Here is a 12078-nt window from a genome sequence, read left to right as displayed (position 1 = left end):
ATTTTCTTGAATAAAGCAGTGAATATTTACAAGTAACAAAATTTTGTACAAATTCATTGACCACTAATTTTGTCTAATATTCTTTCTTATATAACTACTAGCGGATTCGCCCCTAGCCTCCGAGGCTTTGCCCCAAGAGGTAATTTTTAAAAAAAGTACCTCTGGTGCTGCAACCAATAATTTTAAATTAACTGCATAAAAAAATGAGGGGTTAAATTTTTTTGTTTTTGAGGGGGTTGTGAATGACATACAGACAGACGGACAGACAGACGGACGGACGGACGGACAGACATCAAGCTACTTTGTATAATAGGATACATCAACAACAAGCATGTCTATTTTTTGGAGGGATTTTAGAGGTTTTTAGGGTTTTATCCCTTTCATTTTTTTAAATTGACGTTAAGTTTTTATGGCCGCTTATTATAATGCACAAAATTACCCTTTTAATTGGCCAGTTTTGTAAAGATCCAAAAAATTTAATCTAATTGTAATATACAGAAGGGGTAATTTTGTGTATCATCATTGTGGATGTACGTCAATTTATCGGCCATTGTATTTACCCTTTAGATCCCCGGGAATAAATACATCTATGGTGATGTATATTGGATTTTTTTTTAAATGTAAATATATTTCAGAATACTATGAGATGGCAGAGAAGATTTGTAAATAGAATTAATCTTGAACAAGATGGTGACGCAGAAGAGGTATCTATCTATCTATTTATCTGTCTATTTGTAAATAGAATTAATTTTGAACAGGATGGTGACGCAGAAGAGGTATATATCTATCTATTTATCTATCTATTTGTAAATAGAATTAATTTTGAACAGGATGGTGACGCAGAAGAGGTATATATCTATCTATTTATCTATCTATTTGTAAATTAGAATTAATCTTAAACAGGATGGTGACGCAGAGGAGGTATCTATCTATTTATACAGGGTGTTTCAAGAGAAATGCGTTTTTTAAAAACTTAAATAGGCAAAGAAAATGAAACAATTATATAAAATGCTTTATATATTTGGAAAATCTATTCTGGGACATTTATGTTTCAAATATTCAAAAATGATTTTTTCGACAAATTATGCCTTAAAAACCGGTTTTTCCAAATACCTTATTTTTTAAGATTTACAGAATTAAAGGTTGTTGAAAAAATTCCTCATTTTTAAAATTCTCACATTTTTCAATGTAGCTCCTAAACTACAAATAGCACAAAAATGGCTATATTTCCAAAAACTAGAGTTTATGACAATTCTAACAGTATGCATAACGTTTTTCTACTATTAATACAAGCCGCGCAATTTAAATTTTAAAAATGTTTGCATTTTTTCCACAACCTTTGAATTCGTAAATCTTCAAAATTAAAAAGGTCTTTGGAAAAAACGGTTTTTAAGGCATAATTGTCGAAAAAATCATTTTTAAATGTTTTAAACATAAATGTCCCAGAATAGGTTTTCTAAATATAAAAAGCATTTTATATAATTGTTTCATTTTCTTTGCCTATTTAAGTTTTTAAAAAACGTATTTCTCTTGAAACACCCTGTATATTTATCTTTCTATCTATCCTAAGTATATCTATCTATCTTGAACAGGATGGTAAAGCAGAAGAGGTATCTATCTATCTATTTATATACATCTTTCTATCTATCCTAAGTATATATATCTATCTTGAACAGGATGGTGACACAGAGTAGGTGACTATCTATCTATTTATATATATTTATATCTATCTTGAACAGGTTGGTGACGCAGATGATGTATCTATCTATCTATCTATCTATCTATATATCTATCTATCTATCTATCTATCTATCTATCTATCTATCTATCTATCTATCTATCTATCTATCTATCTATCTATCTATCTATCTATCTATCTATCTATCTATCTATCTATCTATCTATCTATCTATCTATCTATCTATCTATCTATCTATCTATCTATCTATCTATCTATCTATCTATCTATCTATCTATCTATCTATCTATCTATCTATCTATCTATCTATCTATCTATCTATCTATCTATCTATCTATCTATCTATCTATCTATCTATCTATCTATCTATCTACCTATCTATCTATCTATCTATCTATCTATCTATCTATCTATCTATCTATCTATCTATCTATCTATCTATCTATCTATCTATCTATCTATCTATCTATCTATCTATCTATCTATCTATCTATCTATCTATCTATCTATCTATCTATCTATCTATCTATCTATCTATCTATCTATCTATCTATCTATCTATCTATCTATCTATCTTTCTATTTATCTAGGGTATACCCGTGTATACAGTAAGCACCCGTATAGAGGAGGCTACAGCAAGACTACACCCTCCCACCCCTGATGTAGACTCTGTAAGTATTTTTTAGAAACGAAACTATCCTGTAATTCGAAATGTTGTGCGTGTCTGTTTGTCTGGCCGTCTGTTGGTCTGTCTCTCTGTCCATTTATTGACCAGTCCATTTATCCATCTCTCTGCCGGCCACTTGTACATATGTGCGTCTGTCAGTCTGTATGTATGTCAGATGCTGTTTAAGATAACCATTTGATTTATATTTTTTTCTACTTTATACCTCACTTAATCCGCCAGTCTGTATATTATGCCAGTAATAATATTAATCTACAAAAGGGATAATTTGTTATACAATAATTGGGAATGAATGTTAGTTTGTCGACCATTGTCTTGTCTTGTTGGTATTAATTTTGTTTGTTCGTCAGGCAGTTAGTGGTCATTAACGCTATGAAAGAAATCTAATTTTCTAAGCTGCTGTTCAAGATAGTAGACTTAATTTGTTTGTGAAGTTTCCCCCTTTGTACCAATGAGCATCCAGTATATAATTTACTTTGTCCGTAGGTCTAAGTCTTGCTACCAAAAAATATAAAATAACATAAGAAAGGTTTCATGATCTGTTTCTGCAAAAGATCTATTCTTGAAATAAACAAATGTTTATCAATCTGCTTGTCCGTATTCCCATCCATAATTTTTATGCTTTGCTGCTTATGTTGTTATGCTTATATCAACAAGCGTAGCAACCTTGCAATTATTAAATGTTTATATGTTGTATTTTTAGGTTGAGTATCAGTTAAAACAAGAGGCAATTTTACAGCGCAGAGTATGCATTTTTATTTGTACAGGTATCTATCTATCCATCTATATCTATCCATCTATCTATCTATCCATCTATCTATCTATCTATCTATCTATCTGTCTATCCATAAAACAAGAGGCAATATTACAGCGCAGAGTATGCAACTTTATATCAAACCGCGAACGTGGCTTAACACGTTGCGCATCCGCTCGTCGTCGGGAAGGTGATAGGTTCGAATCTCGGTCCGACACCGCGTCATAACTAAAGACGTTAAAAGGGTTCCCACTGCTACTATGTCAGATGCGCGACTTAAATAGTTAGAGTGGGGGGGGAATGGAAATTTGGAGATAATCGTACCAAGGATTATTTCACTGTGAACTGCACAAAATAACTAATATTCTATCTTTTTTTAGTGTTACCTCTCCTCACAACAATTGCCACACTCATTCGTCTCTACTCTATAGGAGTTTTTGTCAGATCGTCTTCCATTTCTAAATCAGGTAAAGAAAGTCGTCTTCCATTTCTATATAAGGTAAGGAAAGTCGTCTTAATTTTTGAGAAAGTCGTCATCTATCTATCTATCTCTATCACAGGGTGTCCCAGTCCCTGGTTAAGCTCTGAGCTGGATCTTCAAATCATTTTAGTGGTGAGCCAGAGGGGTGAGCCAGATGGGCTCGGCTCACCTCGATCTGGCTCACCACTAAATGATGTAAAGATCCAGCTCTGGATAGGGAGGGTTAAGTGGGTTTAGCAGATAGATTTCTTGCAGTTTTGTATTTTAGCAAGAAATCCTATTATAACCAGGGATCGGAAGCCGCGCGTAAGCCGCGTGTAAGCCTCAGTGAAATCGTCATTTTATCACTAAAATATTTAGCTAGATGTATAAAACTGTCTCTTTAGTAGACAATCCTTCTTTCAAAAATTTCTTTTTCTGCTCACAAGCAGGTTTAAAACTGAGGCTTATGCGCGGCTGAGGCGCGGCTTCCGAACCCTGATTATAACACAATCAATTTCATAATTTATACAAAACATTTAATGAACGACAACAACAAAGCAAAGCAACACAACTAGCCCAATCCCTTCCTGGCTAACAGGGCTCTGCAGCAGAGCCTCAGCCGCGTAAAGCCTCAGTTTTAAACCTGTTTGTGACCAGAAAAAGACATTTCAAAAAGAAGGATTGTCTGTTAAAGAGCAGATTTAGACATCCAGCTGAATTTTAGAGTGAAAAGATGACGATTTTAATTAGGCTTACACGCGGACTACGAGCGGCCACTACACAATCAAAAATTTATCTATCTAAATATATGGTTATTTATCTATCTATCTTTTTTTACAGGTTATAAAGTCCCAGTTATAAAAATTAAGAACTTTGCTTCATAATTCATCAATCTATATCTATGCGTCTATCTAACTATCTATCTATCTCTATTAGAGGGTATAATGTTCCTGTTATAAAAATTAAGAACTTTGCTTCATAGTTCATTTTTTCTATCTAAAAAAAACTATCTATTTATCGAAATATCTTAAATCTATCTATCTAACTATCTCTCTATCTAAATATTTATCTATCTCTCTGTCAAACTAGATTTCTAACTATCTATCTATCTCCATTACAAGGTGTCCAAGCCCCTGGTATAATCATGCAGAACATTGCTTCACAATTCATCAATCTTTCCAACAATCTATCTAGCTATCCAACTAGATGTCTATCTATCTATCTCTATTACAAGGTGTCCAAGCCCCTGGTATAATCATTCAGAACATTGCTTCATAATTCATCAATCTATATCTACATATATATCTATCTATCAAACTAGATGTCTATCTATCTATCTCTATTACAAGGTGTCCAAGCCCCTGGTATAATCATTCAGAACATTGCTTCATAATTCATCAATCTATATCTACATATATATCTATCTATCAAACTAGATGTCTATCTATCTATCTCTATTACAAGGTGTCCAAGCCCCTGGTATAATCATTCAGAACATTGCTTCATAATTCATCAATCTATATCTACATATATATCTATCTATCAAACTAGATGTCTATCTATCTATCTCTATTACAAGGTGTCCAAGCCCCTGGTATAATCATTCAGAACATTGCTTCATAATTCATCAATCTATATCTACATATATATCTATCTATCAAACTAGATGTCTATCTATCTATCTCTATTACAAGGTGTCCAAGCCCCTGGTATAATCATTCAGAACAATGCTTCATAATTCATCAATCTATATCTACATATATATCTATCTATCAAACTAGATGTCTATCTATCTATCTCTATTACAGGGTGTCCAAGCCCCTGGTATAATCATTCAGAACAATGCTTCAAAATTCATCATTCTTTCCAACAATCTATCTAGCTATCCAACTAAATGTCTATCTATCTATCTATCTCTATTACAGGGTGTCTCAGCCCCTGGTATAATCATTCAGAACATTGCTTATAATTAATCAATTTATATCTATATGTCAAGCTAAATGTCTATCAATCTAACTATCTATCCAACTATAGGTCTATCTATCTATCTATCTATATTCCACATAGAATGAATAACAAAAGATTATTTGTAAAACATCATATTTCGTGCATTAAGGCAATTTTCAGTTACAAATATCTTTAGATAGGTACTTCCTGGTATAATCATTGAGAACATTGCTTCATAATTCATCTATCTATTTATCTATCAATCTAACTAACTTATTTATCTATCATTCTAACTATTTATCCAACTATATGTCTATCTATCCATCCAACTAGATGTTTATCTATCTATCTATTACAGGGTGTCCAAGCCCCTGGTATAATCATTCAGAACATTGCTTCATAATTCATTCAGCACCAAAATATTTTCAGGTAAGCTTCATGTTGGCTTAGCAGTCGCCAAAGCATATATATTGCAGCTCAATAGCACAATGTGACAGCCGCACAATTAGTTAGACCTTCAACCAACGGCTTAAGATTTAACATTATTTGCTTAATAAAATTTAAAAGTATACATTCCTTACCTAAAATGAGAAAATTTTATTTAGATTAGAATAATTCTCCATTAAACTTGTCTTAAATGTATTGTATATTGCTTAAATTAGATTAAAAAGCGTCGATAGCCAGCCTCACCTTTACACCTGTTTAAATGCTCTGAAAAAATTGACAAGAGTGCTTGCCATATTTGGGTACGATTTAGGCCATCAGCTATTTTTTAAAATTGTAAATAGGTGAATATCTCCATGCTCACAGGTGGTTGTTAAAAAGAAAGTGACTAAATGTTATCAAATAAATATTTTTTCCAGTCATCCCGGAAATCATGTCGGCTCAGCGGTGGCTTTCTAGCGGTCATACAGTCTCAGGTCAGATATCTAGCTATCTCATTTTCTATCTTATTGAGGGGGGGGGAGAGGAGGAAATGGTCCCCAAAGTTTTATAAACACGTTTTATCATTTTTCAGTGCTCGAAACTGTGCTACATCTAGTTAATAACTAGCTAAAATAACTGTCAACATTTTTGTGATTCAGTCTTTATAAAAACAAGGATGACAACATCCATAAAAACAAAGCACTGAAACGGTAGGACAAGCGGACATTAACACTTGTATAATGTCAGAACTGAATAATCAGAATATAAATGTAAAGAGTTGAAGCAAAATTGTAAGTGTAAATTTGTTGAAAAACTGCTTGATACAGGATAATGTTTATGAACATACTCAAATTTCTAGGACTTGATTATAGAGTTGCTTTGCGTGAAACATTATACTTTGTTGTCCCAGGAATCAATATACCAAAAATCAGATCAATCGGATGATTAGATCACATAAAAATTTGTTGTTAAAAAAGTAAAAAAATCAACATGTTTAAAATGGACGTACGGACATTCTTGTAATGATTATAGAGTTGCTACGCTTTCTAAATCGTACCTAACTACTAAAGGAATCACCATGCAAAGTTTGAAATCGATAGGACAATTCTAACATGCCTAAACTAACTAAAAAAGCTATCCGTTACGGACGGACCGACCCTAATTATAGAAAAGCTTCGCTTTTAAAAACCAACAAGCGGCTGTGCCCCTAGCATCTAGGGGCTCTGTGCTCAAAAGAATAGGGAAGGGTAGTAAAATAGCCTAAAACAATCCCAAGACTTAAATCTACAGTTACAAAAGTTAAAAACAACCAAGGGACCTTTATGAAGTTTCCTCAGAATGGAGAACTCAATCGGTTTAGTGGTTTATGCATCATTAAACTACATATTTTATACAGCTATAGATTATTTTATCCTTGCACAATAGCAACCATACTTTGTTTATAAATGGTTACCATTTAGTTTTTTTTAAAAGTAAAACAAGGATGAAGGATTGCATACCTACATTTTTGTTTTTATCTGAAGCTAAAAATCTTGGTAACGGCTGGATCGACAAGGATGTGATCCTCAAGGAATAACGATACTGGTCTTATGATGGTTTTAAGCTATTCTTTGCAGACTCCTTCCCTCCCAAAAAATAGAAAAAGTAAAAAGGTTTTATACATAAAGGGAGAAGTAGGTTGCGCTAAAAATCCGTAAAGGTTGTTAGTTTTAAGTTAAAAAAAATTAGTAGAACTATAAGAATTTTGTCTATAATTCTTTTCAATGAGAAATACATTACATATTTAGTGAATATTATCGTTCTACTACTATTTTTAATCCTTAAAACTCACACCTTTACGGATTTTTAGCGCAACCTAAATTAAACTTGTAAAAAAAGTTTTTAAAAAGTGATCTTTTATTCGTTGGCTTAAAAACTTTGGGGACTTTTATTAAATTTTGATTGTACAAACCTTTAAACTTTCCCATTAATAGTTTAGATATACAGGAGGGATAATATTGATTATCATTAATGGGGGTTTACATCAGATTAGGAGACAAATGAACGTACGGACGGACTGATCCAACTTGTATACTGTGCTACCAAAGTGATGCATACGTTGCATATATATGTACATATCACCCATATACATTTCAGTTGCATTTTTCATATTATTCATATTTTAAATATTCATTTCGAGGGAGAGTAATCTTTTCTAGGGGTGATTTCTCTTCGGAGGGTGGTCTTACCCTTCCCAAATTAGAACCATATATGTTCAGCGGTTAGCGAGATCCTTTAGTACACACTGACAGACATACAAACAGACAGACAAACATCCTGTTACTTTTATATAAGGATTATTTCCAATATGATTAAAGCACTGTGCTTCCTTATGTTCCAACATTACAACAGAATTCGTTTTAAGCTAAAATTTACTTTTTTTGAGTAAACGATTTGTATATGAAAAAGGATTACAACAACAAAAAAATGCAAATGACGAGAGTTTCACCCCCCAATGATTGAAGTTATGAAGGCATGCCTTTTCTTTTTCTCCCCTTCAAGAAATCACATTGCAAAATCCTGTGTACGCTACTGTCCTCCTAAATAACAATATTGTTAATTTCTAATTTAACATATAAAGAAACAGAATGTCTGTCTGTCTGTCTGAAGGATCTCGCTTACCGCTGGGACCGATACGGTCCACCTTTCCAGTGAAACTTCTCATAGGTCCTAAGAATTTTTATCTACAATTTGTTGATTTTTTAAAAACATTGCCATAGGGTAGTTAAGTAGATATGGAATAAAGGGAAAGTTAAATTTGGCAAAGTTTTATGAGATTTATTTCATATATAATCAAACTATTACACACACAAAAAGCTTTGATTGCTTTACCGTTATCTTAAAAAACTAACCGATCCTTTTAGAAAGCTTTGAATTGGTCCTGGGGAGGTTTGAGCCTATTTTGGGTTACGTCCACAAAACTTCGAACCCAAATAGCCTGGTGGCTAGTGTATGTTAAACAAGGATGACAACATGCATAAAAGCTAAGCTCTGAAATCAAAAGCTAAAACAAACGGACATGAACACTTGCAGAGTGTCAAATCTAAATAAGTTTATAATAAAATTTTTCTAAATGAATATTAAAAGTTTGAAATTGAAATAACAATTCCATCCACAAAAAGAGCTAACCGTTACGTAATGACGGACGAACGGACAAACCCTAATTATAGAAAAACTACTGACTTAATTCTTTATCTAAAGCCTTTAGACTAAAAACAAGACTATAAAACACACTATAACACAGTGGTCCTCAAGGCAAAAGAAGTTTGACAAAACCTACCATAAAAACGGACTATATGGCCATCAAATATACACATTGGAGGGCCAGGAACTGATTTTCTTAAAATCATAGCTGTTCCTTCTTGGGGTTTATTCCATTTTAAAGTTAACAGACCAAATTCCCTAAAAAATCAAGGTTGTTTGTCACGATTTTGTTGCTTTGGATTCAAACCTTTATAACTTTGGCTGTATGAAAGACTCATGAAAGCTAAACCTATCATTGGAAAGCCTATTGAATGACAATTTCAGACATAGCTTTAAATTTTGTGTAGCTTTCTTACTTTTTGCTCTACAAGGAAAATTGTAACCAAAGGGAGAAAATTTATTGATAAATCTATTCTCAGAAAGGCTTTCACTAGGGTATTTTGATATAAATTTTTCAGGATTTTTCTTATGTTCAGTGATTCTTTTGATGAAAAATGCAAAAAATACACTTTCATACATTTAATTTGGTATATTTGCATTTTTTCTACCTTGTGCCAAAAATTTTTTATAAAAATTATAAGTTGGTGTATATTTTTTTGTCCAAAATTGTACATAAATTTCAGGAATAAATATTAAGAACCATCAATTGCTACATTTTACATGTGTAGTTTTAAATTTCCTATATTTTTGGTTGTGTAGGAGCCTCAAAAATGCTAAACCTACCATTGTAAAGCTTGTTGAACACTCTATCCAAATAAACCTACGACTTTAAAAAAAAAATTGACTTAAAAGGCTTGCACAGGATTTATGTTAGGTGTAATAAATTTCACCAAAAATGTTTTCTTTCCTACAAAATTTGGAGTAGAAGGGAGGTTACAAAGCAGTAATAGTTATCACATGTCCTGTTTCAACACCAATCTATGGAGGGGGTGTGCCCCCCCCCCCAAAAAAAAATGGTGCAGGGCTTAGGTACCCCCCCCCTAAAAAGGGAGGGGGGTATAACATTTTGATAGTTGAAAATAATGCAAAATTTAAAAATTAAAAACAATATTTTTTTCAAAACTCAACAAGATATAACATACCCCCCCCCCTGGCCCCCCTCCCCTTTCCCATATCTATGGGGAATAATTCACAGTTGGGGGAGAGGGGGGGGTGTAAAAAGTGCATAAAGAGTCATCATCATTGCCTTTTAGTTCTCGGCAGAACGTAGGCCATGCACAATGGTTCTCCAATCTTAACATTATCTCATTCACAATATCTCACAGATAGAGCAAAACGCGCTTTTGTTTGCTTAAAAAACGGCTTTTTCCGACGATTATTATAAGGTACAGGGAAAGGAAGAAATTTTACGCATTATATAAAATGTGCATTAAATTCTTTTTTTCTCCCATTATAGCTAAAATTAAACTTTTTCACATAGTTCTTGATTTTTCCTAACGGTTAAGCTAACTTTTAACATAATCCTTGCTTTAAACCAATGTATAGTTACTTAGAAATTGATAAAATAAGCAATATTTTTTATTGAAAACCAAATACAATAACAAAGCTAGAAACTGGTTTTTTTTAGTATCCAATTAACTTTAGATGGCCCATCTCTCGCCCACCTTTAATTACAAAATTTGTAAATAATAAAGATGCAATATTTCTTTATAAATCGTCTGATAAAAGTGTAAACTAATTCTCCAAAGTGGGTTGTTTATAGTTCAACACAATAAAAAAGGATATTATCACTTCAATTAATCTCTGAGATTCAACCCTTTGTAAACAGTAAGATATTTTTTTGTCAATAATATGAACTTAAAATAAATCTTTATTACCTAATTTCTACGTTATTACAGCATGAATTAACAATTTTATGTCATAAAATAAATGCTTAACAGTAAGTAAATAGTTTAAACTATATGTGACAAGTTAAATATCCCTACAAACATTTTAATAAAAAAAAGTTCAGATTTTCCCTGTTTTTCCAGTTTTCCCTCCCAAAATACCAAAAAATCAAGGCTTAAATCCTTGATATTTTTGTTAATATGACATTTTTAGTTGATCAGTTTATTGAAAGGTGTTTAGAAAATGTTAAGATTTGATAATATGATGAGAAATTTTTACCTTTACACTCCCTTTAAGTGTTCCCTCCTCCAGGTTGTTTTTGGTCTACCTGGTTTCCTCTTTCCTATTTGGGGGTTCCAAGTCAAGGCCTGGATATATCATCATGCCCTTTCCTTAGTGTGTGCCCCAACCATCACCATTTCCTCTGTTTTATTGTCAGTTTAATGTCACTGCGCTCTAGAAGCTCAGCATTTGTGATCTTATTTGGCCAAAAGATCTAGTGGATTCTCCTGAGACATTTATTGATATATGTCTGTAGCTTGGAGACCACTGCTGTGTTTAGGAACCAAGTTTCAGCCCCATACAGCAAGACAGAGAGAACATCTTAACTTGGTCTTTATGGAGATGTTGAAATTCCAAATTTTGTTCAGGCTGGCAAAGGCTGTCCTAGATTTGTTAATTATAGCTTTAACATCTGTTAAAGTGCCTCCAGCTTCATCAATTTTACTTCCAAGATACTCAAAACAATCTACATCCTCAAGAATTTGGTCTCCAATAGTAATTGGTTCTTGGGAATTTGCATTTAATTTGAGTATTTTGGTTTTAGGAACATTAATTTCTAGTCCAATTTTCTTGGAAGTTTCAGCTATCATGTTAGTCCTTCTTTGCATTTGACTTCTATTGCTTGTTAACAAAGCAATATCATCAGCAAAGTCCAAAACTCCCAAATATTTTGGATTGCCAAATAGCTCCCAGCAAATGCCATCATTACTTTCACAGTTCTTCATGATCCAGTCAATGGCAAGGAGGAAAAG

At 32.8% G+C, this 12078-nt stretch overlaps 1 protein-coding gene across 1 annotated transcript in view; it reads left to right on the top strand.

Annotated features, from left to right (window-relative positions):
* The first annotated feature begins 618 nt into the window (after nucleotides 1-618).
* The window catches only part of LOC145330396 (uncharacterized), a 44603-nt gene continuing 33143 nt past the window's right edge, over nucleotides 619-12078 (top strand). The window contains exons 1-6 of the mRNA XM_080175034.1: nucleotides 619-704; nucleotides 2290-2370; nucleotides 3088-3151; nucleotides 3519-3605; nucleotides 5907-5977; nucleotides 6412-6468. Of these exons, the coding sequence (XP_080031160.1) occupies nucleotides 642-704; nucleotides 2290-2370; nucleotides 3088-3151; nucleotides 3519-3605; nucleotides 5907-5977; nucleotides 6412-6468 (423 nt within the window). The 5' untranslated portion in view covers nucleotides 619-641. The remainder of the gene's footprint in view (nucleotides 705-2289; nucleotides 2371-3087; nucleotides 3152-3518; nucleotides 3606-5906; nucleotides 5978-6411; nucleotides 6469-12078) is intronic.

Source organism: Acartia tonsa, chromosome 10, assembly GCF_053477335.1.
Source record: "Acartia tonsa isolate MP-2025a chromosome 10, ASM5347733v1, whole genome shotgun sequence".
NCBI classification, from domain to species: domain Eukaryota; kingdom Metazoa; phylum Arthropoda; class Copepoda; order Calanoida; family Acartiidae; genus Acartia; species Acartia tonsa.
Note: the sequence above shows the minus strand (reverse complement) of the source record. Positions and strands in the feature narration are given on the sequence as shown.